The 20106-nt window shown below is 43.7% G+C and overlaps 1 protein-coding gene across 2 annotated transcripts; it reads right to left on the bottom strand.

Moving 5' to 3' along the window:
* Positions 1-3209: 3209 nt before the first annotated feature.
* LOC101714540 (galectin-10) lies at positions 3210-17161 on the bottom strand. 2 transcript variants are annotated; one of them, XM_087197495.1, is made up of 4 exons: positions 16953-17161; positions 15827-15903; positions 15155-15365; positions 3210-3395 (listed from the first exon to the last, which is right to left on the bottom strand). In XM_087197495.1, the coding sequence occupies exons 1-4, from the start codon at positions 16965-16967 to the stop codon at positions 3393-3395; spliced, it is 306 nt and encodes a 101-aa protein (XP_087053621.1). In that variant the 5' UTR covers positions 16968-17161; the 3' UTR covers positions 3210-3392. The 2 variants fall into 2 exon arrangements, with proteins under 2 accessions (XP_087053621.1, XP_087053620.1); XM_087197494.1 differs by lacking the exon at positions 3210-3395 and adding an exon at positions 12622-12865 and having other exon boundaries at positions 16953-17078.
* Positions 17162-20106: the final 2945 nt, after the last annotated feature.

Here is a 20106-nt window from a genome sequence, read left to right as displayed (position 1 = left end):
TCAAGATCTCATGTTAGTTCTCTGACCTGTAGAATTAGTGCTGTTATAGTAGGAAAGTCCAAACAAAAGCCATCAGAGCTGCTCTTATGCATGAAAGAGGTAAGGAGAGAGCAAGAGGACATTCCTGCTGTGTTTGTAGCGGTTAACGCAAACATCAAGGACTTGAAAGATGTAAGGATAGTGATCCCTACCATATCTCCAGTTCACTTACCTGGTTGGCATATGTAGGGAACAATTAGATCTTGGAGAATGACAGTGGCATCTTCTAAGTTTCCCCAGATGGTGATTCCAATTGCATATGTGTACCAGGTATGGGTTCGTGGCTTGAGAAAATTACACAGCGGGCACATGATACACAGCTATTCATTTGGAGTGCGTGCGTGTGTGTGTGTGTGTGTGTGTGTGTGTGTGTGTGTGTGTGTTTCTTGGTACTCATTAGCAAAGGCTACCAGAAGAACTTTTCTCTCCCTTGACAGGGCGAGAAATATATCTCCACTGTCCTGCCTCAAAGTATGCCATTTCTCCAACTCTATTTCAAGTTTAGTCCACATAGACCTTGGTCATTTTTCCTTTCCAGAAGACACCAAGCTGGTCTTTTACACTGATGATATTATGCTCTTTAGACCTGGTGAACGAGAGGTGGTCACCACTGTAGATGACCTGGTAAAGGTGTTCCTGTTTTCTACTGTGAGAAGTAAATCCTACCCAAAATTCAGGGACTTTTCAGCGCAGTGTAGTTTCCAGGGTTCCAGTAGTTACAGCACGTATACATTGCTTCTAAGGTGAGGGACAAGTTCTTATGTCTGGCCTCTGCTTCCACCAATGGGGGGTGGTGATGGGGGACAACAGAATGCTGGGTAAGCAACTTTGGATATTGGAGGTCATGATTTGTGTATAAAAATACAACTGGATTTATACAATGATTTTGTGTCCTAAAACGTTATTGAATTTATTCTATTAGGTTTTGTTTGGCAGCCTGGGCTACATAATGAGTTCAAAGCCAGCCTAAATTCTGTCTCAGAAAAATTAGGAAACCAAAGCAAGTAGGATCTATTGGGAGGATTTAGGTCACTAGGTTTGTGCCCTTGAATGGGATTGTGGGGATGCTGCCCTCTTGATCTCTTTCCCTCTCAAACTTCCTCCTTGGTGACCTGAAGTGAGCAGCTGTGTTCCGCCATGTCTCACCACTATGATTTGCTGCCACAGACCCAAGGCAAAATAGTCCTTATTCACAGAGTGAATCCTCTAAACTGTGAACCAAAAATAGACCTTTCCTATTATTTTTAGCTTGATTATCTCAGGCAATTTTCACAGCAATGGACAGCTGACTAACATATTGGGTAAATAGAGCAGAGGAACACACTGAAGGGAGGCACATGTTGCCTCTGATATCCAAAGGTGCTTACTTGATATTACATCTTTTCTTTGATGGGAAGAAGAGCCAGATATAAGAACTTATTTTTTGTTTTGAAGCAATAGCTCAACATGCCCCATCTACTGGGCTCCTAGAAATTTCACCAAGGTGAGAAGCCCCTGAATATTTGTGGGTTTTATTTATTACCCTCTGAAACATAAACACATTAGCAAGTCACTTAAAGTAGTGATCACCTTCTCCTCTCCAGGTTTAAGGAACATAATATCATCAGTGTAAAAGACCAGCTCAGTGTCTTGTGGAAGGGAATAACCGAGGTCTATGTGGACAAAACTTTAAAAAGGGTTGGGGAATAGACATACTCCAAGGTAGGATGGTGAAAGTATGTTTTCAGCCACATCAGCAGAAAGCAGAGTGCTTCTTGTGGCCTTTGTAACAAGTACCAAGGAAACACACACACACACACACACACACACACACACATCAAATCAGATCAATAGCTATATACGATGTACTAGGTGTATGAAATTGCTCAAGCTATGAAATCACATATAGTACAGCAGCCTAAAGTGGAAACACCATCTCCCGAAACAAGGACAGTCCACTCTCATTCTCCTAGATCTCATTGTCCTTTACTCAGGCCAGCCAGGTGAGTGAATTGGCAATTGGATGGAAATGTGAATCTTTCCTGTCCTTGATGTCTGCCTTAATCTCTGGAAACCCTCCAGGGGTGCACTAGACCTCTACATTTTTACAGGTGGAAGCAGCTCTCTTGACTTTCATCAGGACTCTAGCCTTCATTTTCCAGGTCAGAGAGGGAACTGTGATTCTGCTGGTGCTGAGCGTGCACACTGAAACCAGTAGAAAATCAGAGGAAGTGTTCGGGAGTTCACTGTGAAGTTGCCACATGCTCTTCAGTACTCTGAGGTCCCTGTGATACCAGCTAAATCTTGAAACCCAATAGAAAATCTGATTTTGTTCTATTGGCTCCTTGGTTGTAGAGGCACAAATAAATTTTGAAGAAACTGGGATCCTGGATATTTGGAATTCCTGGTTAATGCTTGTTTCTGAGAATATGTCAGATAGAAGTTCCAAGGAAAAAACCATTTGTTTACTTCAAAGTACTTAGTAAACCAATATCAGCATATATGATAAGTATTTATTGACCAGCCCTTGGTTAATTGACAGGGTGTTAAAAATAGAAAGAAAAACCTTAGAAAAGAACTTTAATTTACAAAAGGAGAGGGGATAATTAGATAATACCAAATTACACAGAAGAGCCAAGTTCTGTGCAATTCATCAGAGTAGCAGGATTACAGTTCTCAAGGGCCCATGATATAATTTATGAACAAGTAGAAGAGAGGATTTCAAAGGCTCCAAACATACAAAAGGACAGAATATACAAATGCTAATCACCTGATTTTATTAGAGTGTGCTGCATGAACATGCTGAAATCCTGCACTGTACTCCATTAATGTGTACAATCACCACATTTTGATAAAATCCATGGATGGAAGGCAACCATTTGATCAAAGCACGCATTGTCACTTCTCACTGATGACAGTTTCCATAGCCCCCTTCTCCTCTACCCAAAGACATGGGGTGATGAGAGCCTCCTTTGCCACCCCTGCCCAGCCAGTGCCCATTACTGCTTCCGGTCCAAGTGCAGGAGGCTGGGTCTTGGTGTCAGAAGATCCTCCCTGAGTCCCACCCTCTCCCTGGGGTGTTCCCTTGAGACAACTTCAAGACAACTGCATTCATCAGAGATAGGAGAGTTGTTAGTTTTTGGAAGCATTTTGTTGCCTTGTTTTCTTGTGTTGAGAGAGAGAAAGAGAGCGAGAATGTGTGTGTGTCTTTATTTGTTTAGGGTTGAATATCAATTATAGTAGAAAGACTTTTTTTTTGTAGTATAGTGATCTCTTTAGGTAGTGTCTGCTTTCCAGCGAAGTGATCTTGGCTTTGTTTGCTTCTTGGCTTATCTACCTCTTGGACCTGTCCAGGTTAACAGGATCAGACCTGGTCACTGTAATGCAAGAGAATTCCTACCAGTTATAATAATGCCCACAGAGCCCACCACGCATCAGTCACCTTAGAAGTTGTTTCAACAATTTCACCCTTTTATAAATACTCCCTACAGACTAGTATTCTGATAATAAACACTGGGATGTGGAGGGCAACCGGTAAGGAAAAAGGAAGAGGAAAAGGAAAGGGATAAGGCAGTAGGAAGACAGAACAAGAAAGAAATATTGATAGGTTTAATCAGACAGGAGATCAGACTGTGTTGAAATTATACCTCTACTTGGCACCATCATGCCAGGTGTTTGGCAGTATATCACTAGATTCCTTCAAAAGCATACCCTGCTCTCCTCTCACTTTCTACCCACGGTTGTAATCAATAAATATTGGGTGTGCTTGGGGGCCTTTGTCTTTGTTGCCCAGAGCAGCACTAATGACCCCCAAGATACAGATTTTCCTCTAAGTCTTGTTTCTTGTCTTTATTTTTATTAGTTTTGTGTTCTAGTGACTCACAGGAGACCAGGACCCACTGTAGGGGGTCTCTGGTAATGTCCCCTTTCCCCTTCCCTATACGGAAGATAAGGGGATAGTAAAGAGAGGAAGAGAAAAGTAAAAAGGGAAAAAATGGCCCAAAAATGATGAAAAGAGAAGAAAAAAGAGCATAAAGTCAAAGTGCCGTTTATATTGCAGCCTAGTTCAGTTGAAGGTCTGCAAGCTGCCTCTCCACCCCATGAATGGCTTAATGGGCTTCTTGTGAGCACAGAGGCTTCTTGAAGTGGGTGGGTCTCTGTTCCTGCCTTCCAGCTTCAAGCAGTGGGTTGGATGTGGCTAACTAGGTCTCTGTCTCTGTCCCAAGATCCAACTATCCCAGTGAATGTGGGGTGGGTAGAGTGCAGTGGCCCAGCATGTGGTTCTTGGTCACCTTGTATCAGAGCTCTGTTGTTCTCCACTCTTTTCCCTGCAGGACAAATTTGCAGTTGACTCTTTTTCTCTTCCACTAGATTTCTGCCTAGTGTATGAGATGCTTTCTGACCTGAATATCACTCTGTCTCCTTCCGCCAATAGTCATTTTACAGTCACCATCCCCAGATTGTCATTCTCTAACTTGTGAAATTATCAATACACCACAGTCTTTGTCAGGAGATATTGGGGGCTCTCCTGCGGGCACACGTTGTCAGGCATGGACACCATCCATGATGGCTGATAAGAAGAGCACACTTGGAGTATGGGGAGGAAATTGTTGGGGAATTCTTGCTGAGTAGGTCTAGCCTCTACTTTGCAAGAGTCCTGCTGTTCCCAGAAGCTACTCACTCGTGGAGCCCCTGGGCTGCAGTTTCCTCAGCTCTCAGATTTAGGTTCCTAACCAGTCCTGCCTGTCCTAGATGCTGCTCACTTGTGCAGTTCCCAGGCTGAAGTCTCTCAGTGCTCAGATTTTGGTCCCTAATCTGAGTAGCGCACTTCTTTTCAAATTCCCAAAGGACTGCCTATGTCCATCATACACTGTTTAAATTTCTCTGCAGCCCTGGTTTTTGCCTATCTCACTTTCTGTGCTCCTCTTCCTGGTAGGAGGGTAGAGTGTCTGGAGCCCATTCTATCACCCAGGCCGCAGCAGAAATGCCAGCTTCCTCCCTCAGAGAGCCCAATCTTCTCCCTGATGGCAGTTATGCTGCACCTGGGGTGTAAGTGGTGCCTCAATCCAAGAGCCACGCTACTTCCCTTTCTGAGCCCCGCTCATACTGGATTTCAGTCCAGTGAGTTTCTCCTTCTGTTCACCTTCCCGTAGTTCATTTTCTCTAAAGCCCCTGCCTCAGTGTATTTGCTTTCCTCTGGTGTACGATTCTGACTCTCCCTTCTTTACCAACTCCACTTAGGCAGCCATCTCCTGCCTCCAGTTATTTATTTATCTATCTATCTATCTATCTATCTATCTATCTATTTATCTATTTATTTATTTATTTATAGTTAGGGTTTCCCAGAGTTGCCCAGGCTGCCTTGAACACTGGATCCTCCTGCATCGGTCTCCCAGAGTGCTGGGATTACAGACATCCACCACCTCAACCAGTGCCACCTCAGCTTAGTCACTTTCTCCTCACTGACACACAATACCTGATATGCACAGGTATTAAAGCAGGAGAGGTTTGTTGTGGCTCAGCTTCAGCAGTCTCAGTCCACACAATCCTTGGGTGGTTCCAAGGGAAAAACAGTATGCTTGAAGGACCTGGTGGAGGAAAGCTGCTCACATCATGGTGTTTGGGAAGCAGGGAGTGAAGGTAGGAGCTGGAGAGGGAGATGCACTCTTCCGGGTCACAGCTCCAGTGATCACCTCTAACAAGGCCCCAGCTCCTCACAGCAAGTCAGCTATGAACTCATCAGTGGACTGCTGAGAACAGCGCTCCCGTGACCAGTCATCTCCTCAATCCCCGAGGCTCTACCAGATTGCCCCATTTTCAATAAGTGCAAATGGGCCGAGCACAAAAATATTTTTCAAATTGGATCAAAAAATAAATAAGCCCAACTATGTGGTATGGTATATACTCGCAACACACCAAACTCATGGGAATTATAAATTTTTTTAAAAGATAGAAAGTGATACACAGGCAAAAGAAAATAAAAAGAAACCACTATCCTAGGCCTGCCATGACACACAGATGTAGGGCAGAAGATTGAGAATTAATTGGTGTCTTTGTTACTTTTCTCTTGTTGCTGAGAGGAAATACCCCACACCCAAAGTTCGAGATGAGAAGGTTTATTTTTCTTAAAGTTTGTAGAGGTTTCAGTCCATAATTGGCTGCCCCCAGGCAGGGTGGCATGGCAGAGGGACATTGCAGAGGAGAAAGAGTTCATGGCACCCACACAATAGCAAAAGCAACAAGGGAAATTAACAATGTTTTTCTGCCCCTTTTATCTTATTCAGACTACTCACACCCTTAATCCTAGTGCCATTGAGCCTAACTCAGCATCCTGAATCAGTTCCACTATCACACACTCTTTTTTTAAAAAATTGAAATCCTTTTATTGGTACATTTTAGGTATACAACACATTTACATTTCTCACTGGGAACTTGTACCTTTACGTGATGCATCTAGGTTCTTATTTTTTCCCCATTCCTAGCCCTCCCTTCACCCCTTCCACCCTTCCCTGTTTACAAAGACTTTGTTTCCATTTTTTCCATTTCTCATCATTTTTCCTTTCCCTTCTTCCCTTTCCCCTGCCCCTCCCACTATCCCTACCCTTTTGGACCTTTTCTTCCTATTTTGCATTATCGATTATTCATTCTAACCATTGGTACATTTTAGGTATACAATATAATGACATTCATCACTGGAAATTTGCACCTTTACATAATCTCTCTTGGTTCTTATTTTTTACTCTTGCCCAGCCCTCCCTTCAACCCCTCCATTCCTCCCTATTTACAAAGATTTTTTTTTCCATTTTTCCATTTTCTCGTATTAATTCCATTCCCTTCTTTCCTTTCCCTTACCCCTCCTACTTCCCCTTCCCTTTTGCCCCTTTTCTGCCTATTTCACATTAGCTATTATACATTTTAGTCTTTATTTACACTTTCAGTTCCTCACACTAGAGAAACTATTCGGTATTTATACATGTGTCAGTATCACACATTCTTTTTTTTTTTGGTACTGGAGATCAAACTCAAGACCTTGTGCTTGCGAGGCAGGCGGCGCAACCACTGAGCTAAATCCCCAGCCCAGTATCACACACTCTTGATCAAGCCTCCTCTGCAAAAGCCTAGAGGACATGAGGCCTTGGAGGGACATCTAGAAACAAAACATAACAGTTGCATTATTTTGAAGCAATTTTTCTTTTCCTGGTCACTAATTGCAATCTTATCTTCTATATCTGAAATTCTGTCCTCACATTGGCTCATTCTGCTGTGTAGACTTTCAATGGAGTTTTTCATGTCCTGGAAATCTATTTGCATCTGTTTTATGGATTCCATTTGTTTCTTATGTTGGGATTCCATCATGTTCCTCAGCTCCTCTCTAGATTTATTAATCATGTCTTGCACTAGGGGCACAATTTCTCCTGTTATCTGAGAAATTATTTCTGATTTCATTTTTTTCCAGATCCCCTTTTGTTGACAGTTCAGTGGGTCCGGGTGGTTGAGTATCAGAGTGTTCCATCTCATTTCCCTTTGGAGTTGCTGTAGGTGATCTGGAAGTCTGGTTCTGAGACTTATTTACGTGTTTTCTCATTTCGACTGGGGCGGGGGGCTGTTAGCGCCCACACGGATTACCTCCTCTGAGCGGGGTGAGGTGGGCCAGGGGCCGGGAGCAGCAGTAGGGATGGTGACCCAAAAGCCCTTTCCTGTGGGCTGGGAGCAGCGGGAGGGATGGTGGCCTGGAAGCCCCTTCCTCTGGGCCAGGAGCAGCGGGACAGAAGGTGGTGCAAAAGCCCTTTCCTGTGGGCTGGGACCAGCGGGAGGGATGGTGACCGGGAAGCCCCTTCCTCTGGACCAGGAGCAGTGGGACGATGGCTCAGAAGCCCTTACCTCTGGGCCGGGAACAGCGGGACTCAGTACCTTGGTCTGGTGGTCTGGTGTTCTCTGCGTCTTTGTAGTGTGGAACCAGGAGGCTGCCTGTCTGCAGCGGGGTGATTCGGTGTCTTCCGCGCGCAACTCAGGACCTCGGTAGGGCGTGGGCAGACCGGCCTGTCTGCAGCGGGGTGATTAGGCGTCTTCCATGCTACTCAGGACCTCGGTAGGGCGTGCATCACAGTTGCATTATTAAAAAAAAAAAACAAAACTTCTAGGAATCCTTGATGCCTGCCCCCAAGAACCAGGGCTGGGATTAGCCTTGGACAGGTCCACATGCAACTGGAATGCAGCATCCTTGAAGTACTGGGTTTCCCCTAGCCTTAGAGCGTTGAGAGAAAATGCCATTAACAGCCTGAGGAGATGATTTTTGGAGGGTCCTGCGCTCACTCCATTCACTAGAATGTGCAGGTTGCAGAAAGAGGATTCATAATAAATGAGGGGTCAGGATGGACAGGCCTGAAGGGGTATGAGGATGGTGAAGAGTATTAATGGGCCTCTGGTCCATCGGTGAATTAGAAGCTGATGAAATTAGCACTCTTGAGGTGTTCTCCAGGGATGTCTGGTCTATGCTGGAGAGAGTATCCAAGGCAGTCACATCACAAGAATGGAAGGGAAGTCTGTATCGTGTTGAGACACCCCTGGCCTCCAGAGGAAAAGAAGCCAAAGTCACCTTTGTCCCAAAGCGGCTTGTCCCAGAGGGTCTTCTCTCCTGACCTGCCAATTCAGGCTGTGCTAATGAGAAGACTAGGTGGACCATGTGGCTGGCCACGACCAGCAGGTGGTGTTAGTGACCTGGTTTGCCTTGTAGATGGCTAGGGATCCTTGAAGGTGCTGGAAGGGGGGCTCTAGGGCAATTTACAGAGAGATTCCTGAGGTCTCCTCTCTCTATTCCATCAACTTAGGCCCTGTTGACTTGAGAAATAAAGAGGAAGACCAGCTCCACTGGCCAGCAGAGAGTAAGGGAATGGTTTCCTCATGGACCAAGGTGGCCCATATGTTCTGGGAGGAAACTCCTGTGGTGCCAGGACTGCCTGGACAGGTCTTGAACTCCTTTCCCCTGGACCTCCCAGGACCTAGAAACAAGGATTCCATGTTGTGGAAATGGTCAGAAAAAGTGATGGGTGGTACAGAAGGCCAATAGTTCCAGTTCTTGAAGTCCCCCCACAATGCTTGAGGATCCCAAATAATCCATGGCCCTTAGGTGGAGCCTTGTGCAGATCCGCATCTATTAATCTAGGTCCGTGGACTCTCTAGGCCCAATAAACAGGATAAGGGGGCAGATAGACAACTCTAGATCACCAAAAGTTCTTAACAGCTGCCAAACTTTATCTCCTCCCAGTGGTTCCTTTTGGACACTGCCAGGTGTTTTGTGTTGGTCTTTTGTTTGTTTGTTTTGTTTTATTTACCATTTTGGCATCAAACTTTTAAAAAGTATCGTTAGTTTTATTGGTACATTTTAGGTATACAATATAGTGACATTCATCATTGGGAATTTGCACCTTTACATATTCTATCTTGGTACTTATTTTTTTTTTCCCATTCCCCTGCTCTCCCTTCAACCTCTCCATCCCCCCCTATTTACAAAGACTTTGTCTCCAGTTGTTTCATTTTCTCGTATTAATTCCATTCCTTTCTTTTTTTCCCCCCAACCCTTCCCCCTTTCTCTTCCCCTTTATGCCTTTTCTTACCATTTCACATTATCTATTTTACTTTTTAGTCCTTATTTACACGTTCAGTTTCTCACACCTGAGAAGCTATTTGGTATTTACACATATATGTCCTATTTATTTCACTTAAGAGTATCGCCTCAATGTGCATCCATTTAGCTATAAATGTCTCTAATTTCTTGTTCTTTATGACTGAGTAAGTACTCCATTTTATAGAAAAACCATATTTTCTTTATCCAGTCTCCAGTTGATGGGCATTTCGGCTGTTTCCAAGTTTTAGCTCTCACAAACTATGTTGCTATGAACATGGGTGTACATATATCGCCGTGGTGTGCTTCTTTTAATTCTTTGGGGAAGATACCCAGCAGGGAAATAACTGGGTCAAATGAGACTTCCAATCCTAGTTCTTTGAGGTATCTCCATACTGATTTCCCTAGTGGTTGCACCAGTCTACATTCCCACCAGCAGTGGAGCAGGGTTCCTATTTTCCCACAGCCCTAACAGCATTTGTCATTGGTTGATTTCATGATAGCAGCCATTCTTTCTGGGGTGAGGTGGAATCTCAGTGTTTTTTTCATTTGCATCTCTTGAATGACCAGTGATGGTGAACATTTTTTCATATGTTTATTTGCTATTTCTTTTTTTTCCCTTAAATTCTTTTGTTGGTACCTTTTAGGTATACAACACAATTACATTTCTTCTTGTGACTATCTAACTCATTCAGGACCCCCATTCTGCATTACTATACTGTTTGTTTCATTTTGTTTGTTTCTTTGTGTGGTACCGGGAATGGAACCCAGAGGCACTCAACCACTGAACTACATCCCCTGCCTCTTTTTTATTTTGAGACAGAGTTTTCTTAAGTTGCCCAGGTGGAACTTGAACTTTCAATCTTCCTAGCCTAGGCTTCTAAAATGCTGTAATTACAGGTGTGCACCACTAAACCCAGCTCTGGTTTTGTTTTCATTAAGTGAAAGAATGCAGACTCAGGAAGAGAAGTATCACATATTCTCCCTACTATGTGAAATCTAAAAATATTACACGAAAATACGAAGGAGACTCTTATTAGATAAGGGGAAGGGGATAAAGAAGATGGGGCGAGAGTGTAAGAGGGGTAATGGGGGAATGGATTGATCTAAACATATTATCCAATATTTCTCGTATTAGTAGACTCATAAAATATATTTTAAATCAATAAACATGAAATCTTTAGTCATCTCTTTTTAACTGAACACAATAGAAAATGTCCTTCAACATTAAAATGCATAAATATGCGAATCACTGTGAATAAATTATTGTACAATAATTGAAGAAAAATTTGGAAATTGTAGAAAAAAGTGAAAATGGCTATGGATGACAGCTTACCTATGAAATCTAATAAAACAGAGCTAAACTGTAAGTATACAGATTTGCATGAAAGTATGAATTTAAAATAATTAAACTATTATGTCATCTCTGCACAGTTCTGAAAAATTTTCACTTGAAACCTATTCAATTTAAACAGGAGACATGATCAGATACATTGAGATATACAGAAAATATGCAATATCATTAGGAGTAAATGTATAGAAGATCACTAATAGTTACTAAAAACCAAAATGAGAGTTATGATACATTCATTACAAAAAAACTAAAAAGTCATAAGGTTACTAGTTATCTCCACCTCATATAAAATTTCAAGTACATTTTAATGAGGTATACACCTGACGTTTTCATGGAGCTGAAATTATTTCTATAATTGACTTTGGAGGCAACAGGGACAAGGACAGGTCAATCTTGAGAACAAGATGGGAAACCACCTCCCAGGGCACACGATATATTCCAAAGCCATAGTGGTCCAGACAGTGAGGTATTGGTGAAGAAAAGATGGACCAAAGTGGAGCCACACATAGAGACAACAGGAGTGTGACCGGGACATTGCAAAGAATGAACAGTGGGTACAGAAGTCAGCGAATACTGCTGGCATCATTGATATCTAAAAGAAATAAAACCAAGGTTCTAGTTCTGTTAGCAACTTTTTGTGATCTCGAGCTGTCTGGTGCAGTTGTCTTATTTGCTGGGTCTGGAGAGTCCATGGACCTAGGTAATAGATGGGGATCCACACAAGGCTCCACCTACAGGTTATGGGTTCTTTGGGGTCCTCAAGGATTGTGGCAGGATTTCAACAACCATAACTATTGACCTCCCTTTGTACCAGACATCCTTGTTTCCAGGGCCTGGAAGGACCAGGAGAAAGGGGTCCAAGACCTGTCCAGGCCAGTGCTGGCACCACAGCAGTTTCTTCCCAGCATGTATTCGAATGTTTGGTCCATGGGGGAACCACTCCCTCCTACCGGCTGCCAACGGAGCTGGTCTTCCTTTTTATTTCTCAAGCCAAGAGAGGTTAAAGTTGATGGAATACAGAGAAGAAACCTCAGGGACCTCTCTGTAGATTGCCCAAGAACCTTCCTGGAGCCTTCTTTCCACCACCCTCAGGGAAACCCAGCCATCCATAAGGGAAAACAGGTCACCACCACCACCTGCTGGGTGTGGTGAACCACATGGGTCCACCTAGTCTTCTCCCAGCAGCACAGGCTATATTGGTCAAGATAAGAGGTCTTCTGGGACAAAGCCTCTTTCCCATTGGAGGCCAGGGGCGTGTCGACACTATCCAGACTTCCCCTCCATTCTTGTGACGTGCTTGCCTTGGATACAAAGTTCCAGGCAGCCTGGGCAACTCAGTATGAGGGGGACACTGGCAGCCCCTTTCCAGTTTGAAAACTAGGGTGGAACTTAGGTGAGGCACCGAAATCTGAGCACTGACAGATGTAAGCCTGGAAACTGTACAAATGAGCAGCATGTGGGACTGGCAGGGCTGGATAGGAACCCATATCTGGGAGCTGGGAAAACTGCAGGCCAGGGGCTGCATGAGTGAGCAGTATCTGGGAGCAGCAGGACCCTGGGGAAAGAAGAGGCCAGACGCACCCAGAAATAGTTACTCAACTATTGGAAAACAAGAGCCAGATCCTGCTACGTTTGTAAAGTTTTAATGACCAAATGCATCCAAGAGGATGTGGCATCGTTGTCAGTGGGCTCTGGGAAGGCCATGATCATCCAGAGAGAGAAACCTCCTTTCACAATGGGGAGTCTGCTCACTACCCTTGCTTTATATCCACTGATTTCAGGAAGACATCTCTCCACACCTGTATCATCTCCACAGAGCTCAGTGGCAATCGATAGGCAAAGCTGTAACAATATTTGCCATTTACTGAAACCTACAAAGGGAAAATGGGTGAGAAATGTGAAACGAAGCCATAAAAGGGTTCACTCCTGCCTACTTCTCCCCTCCTGTGTCTACTTACATTCAGAAAACTCCTAACCACACCTCAGAACTCAATGGCCATGCCTCTGTGGGCAGGCTACCTTTTTTGACTCTTTCAGACAGTTACTCTTTTCTGTTTCCTTTCTTTCTCCATGCAGAAGTTCTACCACTCCATGTCACTCAGACTCTATTTTTACCCTAGCAGATGCCAATGGCCTGTGATTATGTCGTGAGTCTCGAATCCTTGTGTCTTGCTCGGAACCAGCCAGATACACATTGACCGAACGCGTAAGTTTCTGTCCCACAGAGCCGGACTACTGTTACTGCTGATGCCCCAGTTTCTTTTTGAGTACTCAGATTTGGACCCGTGGGAGGAAAGAATGGATCCTGAATGTTCTCAAAGAGATAGATGAGCACAGATGATTCAAACACTATGCTGTTATCATGAACAGCTAATTAGCACACAAAAAGATTTCCCGCCTTAACCTTCATAAAACGCCAGTGATGTTTCCTCCTGCTATGAGGTCACAAAATTGTGCATTTTGGGGGAGTGGTGGTTTTTGGAGACAGTGTTTCACTACATAGTTCAGGCTGGCCTTATGTCACAATGTAGCCCAGGCTGGCCTGGAACTTGTGGCAATCCTCCTGCCTCAGCCTCTTGAGTGCTGGGACCACAGGTGGGGGCCACTATGCCCAGCAAATCTGTGCATAAATATTTTACTGCTGAGGCTATGCTCTATGGATTTTTTAGGTGTTAATTTGTCAAATTAAAGCACGCACATTTCTCTGAAATAGTCCTCCAAAAAATGAAGACGATTGTGATGATGACAATGATGAGCTAATAGAAATATGATTAGTAGAAGAGCACAGTACAAGCAATAACCTAAATGTCCATCCATCCAGGGGCACGTTGAACCAGCTTTGGTAATTTGTATGGAAGATTGAGCGGTCATTAAACAATGAGGAAATGGATGGAATAGTTTCCAAAAGACATATGCTTTTAAAAAATGTATTGGAATATTAATTGATATATAACAATGTTGCATATTTGGGGGAACCATGTGATATTTCAACACATGCATACAATTTGTCATGATTAGACCATTAAAACATGGGCGTCACACAGATATTTATCATTTCTAGGTGTTAGGAGCATTCAAACTTTGCTCTAGTAGCGATTTTCAGATAGGAAGTTCATCGGCACCAGCCATAGTTATCTTACTGTGCTAGAAATCATCGATAGTCATTCTGCTGATCCAACTGTACCCTGTGGCCACTACCCATCCTCTGTCCACCCTCCTCTTCCCTTGCATCATTCCTAGGCTCTGGTAACCACTATTTACCTCTGTATTTGTTCATAAGATATATTCTTTGCCTACAAATACCAACTTTAGACGAAGAATGTGAACTTTATGAGCTGCAAACTTGTACAAACAATTTTAAAAAGGAAGGAGGTCAAGGTATGGGGGAAGGTAGAAAGGAAGGAAGGGAAAGGGAATGAGAAAAGGCATTAAGATGTGCTACGTACATGGACCAACTTCCCACAAGCCATGTAAATACTATGTCCTCTACATATGTACTGAGGGGCGAAAATAAGAAAAAAATTTAAAACAAACTCTATTTCTCAACGTGAGTTGTGCAGAGAAATGGATACAAGCGTTTTCTCAGAAAGCAAAGATGACAGTATACACACACAAACACAGACACACAAAGCTGCTGGAAGTGTAGATTATCTCAGGACAGAGAACAAGGAAGCAAGTAACAGCTATTAGGATGAGAAGGACTGAGGTTTAGGAGTGAGAGGAAGACTAGATTTTTGAGATTACTATAATCTTATTCAAATACCTTTTTAAACAGTGTACCTGCCTAAAAATTTCAATAAGGAGAGACATAGAACTGACTTGCCTGCTGCACAACTGCAAGGTCCCAAGTTCAATCCCTGGTAGGAAAAGAAAGAAAGAAAGGAAGGAAGGAAGGAAGGAAGGAAGGAAGGAAGGAAGGAAGGAAGGAAGAAAGAGGAGTTTCTGCAGGTCAGGGTGAATTGACAGTGTGAGCTGACTTCATACCCTGGTCTGATTTGGAGGAGACCCAAGGATGCAGCACAAGCAGATCTTCTCTGGGGTGAAAATCTGGGGCAGGAGAAGTTACAGAAGATGGATTCAAAAGGACTCTCCAGCCAGGAAGAGTTGAGTCCTCTGAGAGACTATGAAGCCCGCCTGGGCGTTCACCCTGGGAGACTCACCTGGTACTCATTTTCCAGTGCCGAGATGACCACTTCAAATGGCGTGTCTTCTTCAAAGGGCACATTGAAGGATTTATCCTCAGGTCCCCAGCCTTCATTCTGTAGACTGTTCATTATCACACATTTTCCAAAGCACACTTGGAAGGAGAAGGCGATGTTAGACTTCGCACTAGTGCCAGTGTGGAAATCCACCTGCATGCGTGGCTCCATCCTGAAGAGCAAAGCACACAACATGTTCATTATGTCCCTTCTTTCTTGTGACATGCACACTTAGAGCACAAATCCCTTCCCACATTGTCCTCATGATCTCTCCTGGGTGATAGGGAAGCCTTCTTCCTGTAGGGCTTGGTGGTGAGGTGCTGTGTCTTTATCCTGACACTAAAACTGAGCAGCAGTTGAGCCTGGCCTATGGATTGTGGATCCCCTGAGAAGTCTGTGTCCCTTGACACAGAACCACAGCCCCAACATGAATGGTCTCCTACCCAGAAATCAAGATCTGACCATAGCCCAGGAAATACCCCTGGTACTGAGGACATCTCCAGACCTGCTCCTAGGATGTGGCTCCAGCATGCTGATTACACATGTCAGGATAACTCTGACATGATGGGATCCCCTGAGTTGTGATAGCCTCACACCTCACCCACCCGCCTGCACACATGGTGCAGAACTCACCGGAAAGCATTGTTAGCTTTGCCTTGGATGGTCACTGTAGAACCCACAGGCAAGGACACATTGTGTGAGTTTGGGATCTGTTGGGGGATTGAGAGTGGAAGAGAGGTGTCAGGCCAGGGATGTGTGATCCTCCAAGCGAGGTTGGAGGCCAACAGATTAGAGGCAACAGGTTAGGGGCCAAAGGTCAAACTCCAGGGTCCTCCTTCTTTTGACCCCAGCACAGTTGGGGCCCCGTCTCCTTGATGAGGCTGAAGAGTTGCAGAAGAGTCAGGCTATCTGGGTTCACATCTTGATTTTGTAGTGATGTTGTAGATCCATTTCTTGAATGTGATCAGTTTCTCCAATACAAGAAGGATTTTTCAGAAATTCCTGGTTTGTAGAGTATTCTCAGGACCAGAAGACTGGAAAAGACCTCAAACCTTAATCCTAATTACTGACATGGAGAACGGTTTTACAAGGCTTACTTATTGGAAGGGAAAGGCCCCTTCTAGAACACCACTGCACAATAACTTTGTGACATCTGAAGTTGTTACCATGAGACCCGGGATGTTGCTCTGTGACAGAGCTCATGCTTAATATCTGCAAGGCCCTGGGTTCCATCCCTAGCAGGACACACACACACACACACACACACACACACACTCACACACACACACACACGCACAGAATCCATCTCTATTGCAACTGAGTAACACACACTCCTGAACTCCTGTTAAGTGTGCTATGCACCATTAATCTGTGACCTGTCCAGTAGTACCCCTGTACACACTCACAGCCACAGTCCTGAAGAACAACTGTATAGCCTTTCTTCTACACTCATTCTCATAGTCACACATCCTGGTTAGCTGACCTCCTCCCAAGGATGCTGCATCATCTAAGTGGAGCTCACAGCTATATCAGCTTGACAATCCAGTGCTGATACAGGATTACCTTGGCCCTGCAGGAGCATGCCATCTCTATAAGGATCTCTCCCATCACATCCCCAGGGTCTCTCTGTTCCACACAAGCACCTCTGCCAGCAAAACATGTGCCATGGAAAGGCTCACATGTGCATCTCATAAAGGCTCACATCTTCCCCTTCTTTCATTTGAATGGGACCACTGGTCCTGGTACCACTTTAACCTACCGGCAATTTCGACATTGTTGTCTTCCTCTGCGTGGCTGTGACAAGTGGGGTCTTCTGTGAAACTCTCCTGGAGTCGCAGTATATAAATGGTCCCCAGAAGCCCTGCCCACTGGCTTTGCTCCTCTTTGCAAGCCACTCCCAGGAAGGTTTCCCAACAAGGTCAGGGTGGTTGGACTTCAGATGCAATCTCTTTTGTATTCATTAATTGTATTGCTACAATTTAGGAAAAAAAATGCTGACAATACTTATTGAGAATTGGTACATTGACGTGATACACCTTGGTTCTTATTTTTTCCCCCTTGCCCTGCTCTCTGTTCAATCCCACCACCCCTCCCTATGTACAAAGACTTTGTTTGCATTTTTTCCTTTTCCCATAGGGTAGGGAAAAGGAAAGAAGGTAAAGGAATAAATACCATTTCTTAAGCATGCCTCTATTGTTTGCCTGGGTTGCTGATGGAAGAGAAATTTTAGATTCTGAGGAGAAAGGAGTGGGCAAGGAATCGGACTACAGGGGTGATGCAGTGAGGGGGTGAGCAGGTCTCACACCAAGCCCCATGCCACTGGCAGAGCCTTTGACCCACCAGGCAGATTTCAGCCATAAAGTGTACATTGTTTTCTTTTTGGGACCGGGAATCAAATTGGGACCTTGCGCTGGTGAGGCAGGCAGTGGAACCACCGAGCTAAATTTCCTGCCCCAAGTGTTCATTTTTTCACTGGTCCAATGTTCCAGGCGAGGTGGTATGGGAGTTAAGGCCCTTGGCCCTACAAGGAAATTTTTGTGGTAGAATATAGAAATTGACCCTCAGCAGGATCCACAGTAAAAATAGAGAACGACTTTGTAGCATGTCAGACCCACACTAAGCCCCCTGGCTTTGCTAACCTCAGTGGTCCCAGATGGTTTGCTCACACTGCTCTCTCCCGTGGCCTGGCTCTGACACACACTCCACTTCCTATCCCACAGTCCGTGTGCACACACATCTCAGGCACCCTGCCCAGCTTCTGATTTCTGGAGAAAGGTGTGTTCTGTGACTCATAGTCCTTCATTTGAGTGCTCCTTGTTTCCAGGCCTATCTGAGGATTAGTGCCTGTACAGGTGTGAGGACCTCAGGTAGCAAAGGCAAAGTGAATAATAACTTATAACAATGATACTTGAGTAAGATTTTATTCAGCCACAGGAGGCTGCTTAATGAATTACAGCACTCTGATTAAGAACTCACTTCCTTGAAGTGAAGACTATAGAATGATGTTGAAATATAATGGCAAGTTTAAAATATTTTTCTTTATTACATTGAGCATTGGGAGGATGCATGCTTAGCACCTGTGAGATCCTGGGTCCAATCCCCAGCGTGCACACAACAATCAATAAATATACATTTAAAAGTTATTGTTTAGTAGCATTATTTTGCCTCTGAAATGACATAAAAAATAATATCAACATGTTTCTATTTGGCAAAGAAGTTGTAATTTTAAAATATCCTGAACTATAGGACGTTTACAAATAAGAATTTATCAATACATTTCTAAAGGTTTTCTTTGTGACATGGAGATAACCAGGTGATAGAGGCCAAGCTCTCTCCCTCCCTTCTTTCTTTACTTTCTATCACTGTGCTTGACTGTGAATTTAAAAACACATTTATAGAAAAATTGGCTGACCTTACCAGCAAATGTACACTCTTGTGACTAATTATTGAAGGAACTCTCGTGGAGCGGCTCCAAGTTCAAGGAGCGACCCTGCTCACACCCTTAACTCCTCCAGGTTCCTCCACCACCACTCAACCTTCTTGCCATCATGAGCTACCAGACCCCTGCTTCTCTGCTTTGCTTCCCTTACCTTTTAACACTCATTTGACTTTTGCTCGAGTGTGTCTCTTACTGGGGATCTGCTTTTGTATGATGGGTCTGCTCACATTTCTAAATTTATGATTCACCCTGTGCAGTTGTAGTTCCATCATTTTCTCTACTCTGTATTATTGAGTTTTATGTGTACAGCACCTGATACGTACCAATTGAACTGTCTTATCATGGAAATGGGGATCAACCCGAAGGCCTTTGCACTCAGGTACACACACAGCCCTTTTTGATGTTTTACATTGTACAAGGCCAAGTCTCCACATTTCCAAAGCTGGGCTCAAACACATGACCCTCTTCCATCAGCCACTTCCCAGAGTGCTAGGACCACAGGTTTGTGCAGCTCCATGTCCAGCTGCAATTTTATTCTTGTTCAACCTCCTGTCATTTCTGTCTAGGTGCTTTCTGAACTCATTGCTTTCTGAATAAGCCCGTCGAAGTCTTCTGGTAGTAGATGTTTCTTTCAGGGAAAGTTGCCAGAAAGACCATGGAATCATTGCAATGTAAAGCAAAAGTCTCCCTTTTTGCCTGTTGAGTGGGGATGAGAGGGCACAACGGCTGAAGAGGCTTATTAGCTTGGCAAGATGAGTCCAGCCTGGGATTTCTTTCTTTTTTAAATTTTAATATATATATTTATTGGTACATTTTAGGTATAAAAATACATTTACATTTATCATTGGGTGTTTGTACCGGAGCATGATTCATCTTAGTTTTTATTTTTTCTCCAATTACATGTTCACCCTTCACCCCCCCACCCTTCCCTATCTACACAGAGTTTGATTCCATTTTTTTTTCCTCATAATTTTTTTCTTTCCCTTCTTCCCTTTCCCCTTTCCCTTCCACCATCCCCAAGTGCTTGGACTTTTTCTTATTTCAAATTATCAATTATTCATTTTAATCATTTTCATCCTTATTTACACTTTCAATGTCTCACACTAGAGAAAGTATTCAGTATTTACACATGTGTGTCCTATTTATTTCACTTAAGAGTATGGCCTCAATGTGCATCCATTTAGCTATAAATGTCTCTAGTTTCTCATTCTTTATGGCTGAGTAGTACTCCATTTTATAAAAAAAAAACATCTTCTTTATCCAGTTTCCAGTCAATGGGCACTTGGGCTGTTTCCAAGCTTTAGCAATTACAAATTGTGCCGATATAAACATAGGTGCACATATATAGCTATGGTATGATTCTTTTAATTCTTTGGGGAAGATTCCCAGTGGGGGAATAGCTGGGTCAAATGGGACCTGAAGTCCTAGTTCTTTGAGGTATCGCCATACTGATTTCCACAGTGGTTGAACCAAT

This window comes from Heterocephalus glaber, unplaced genomic scaffold, assembly GCF_053883595.1.
Source record: "Heterocephalus glaber isolate CG9 unplaced genomic scaffold, H.glaber_assembly_v1.0 deba00001670, whole genome shotgun sequence".
Taxonomy (NCBI): Eukaryota; Metazoa; Chordata; class Mammalia; order Rodentia; family Bathyergidae; genus Heterocephalus; species Heterocephalus glaber.
Note: the sequence above shows the minus strand (reverse complement) of the source record. Positions and strands in the feature narration are given on the sequence as shown.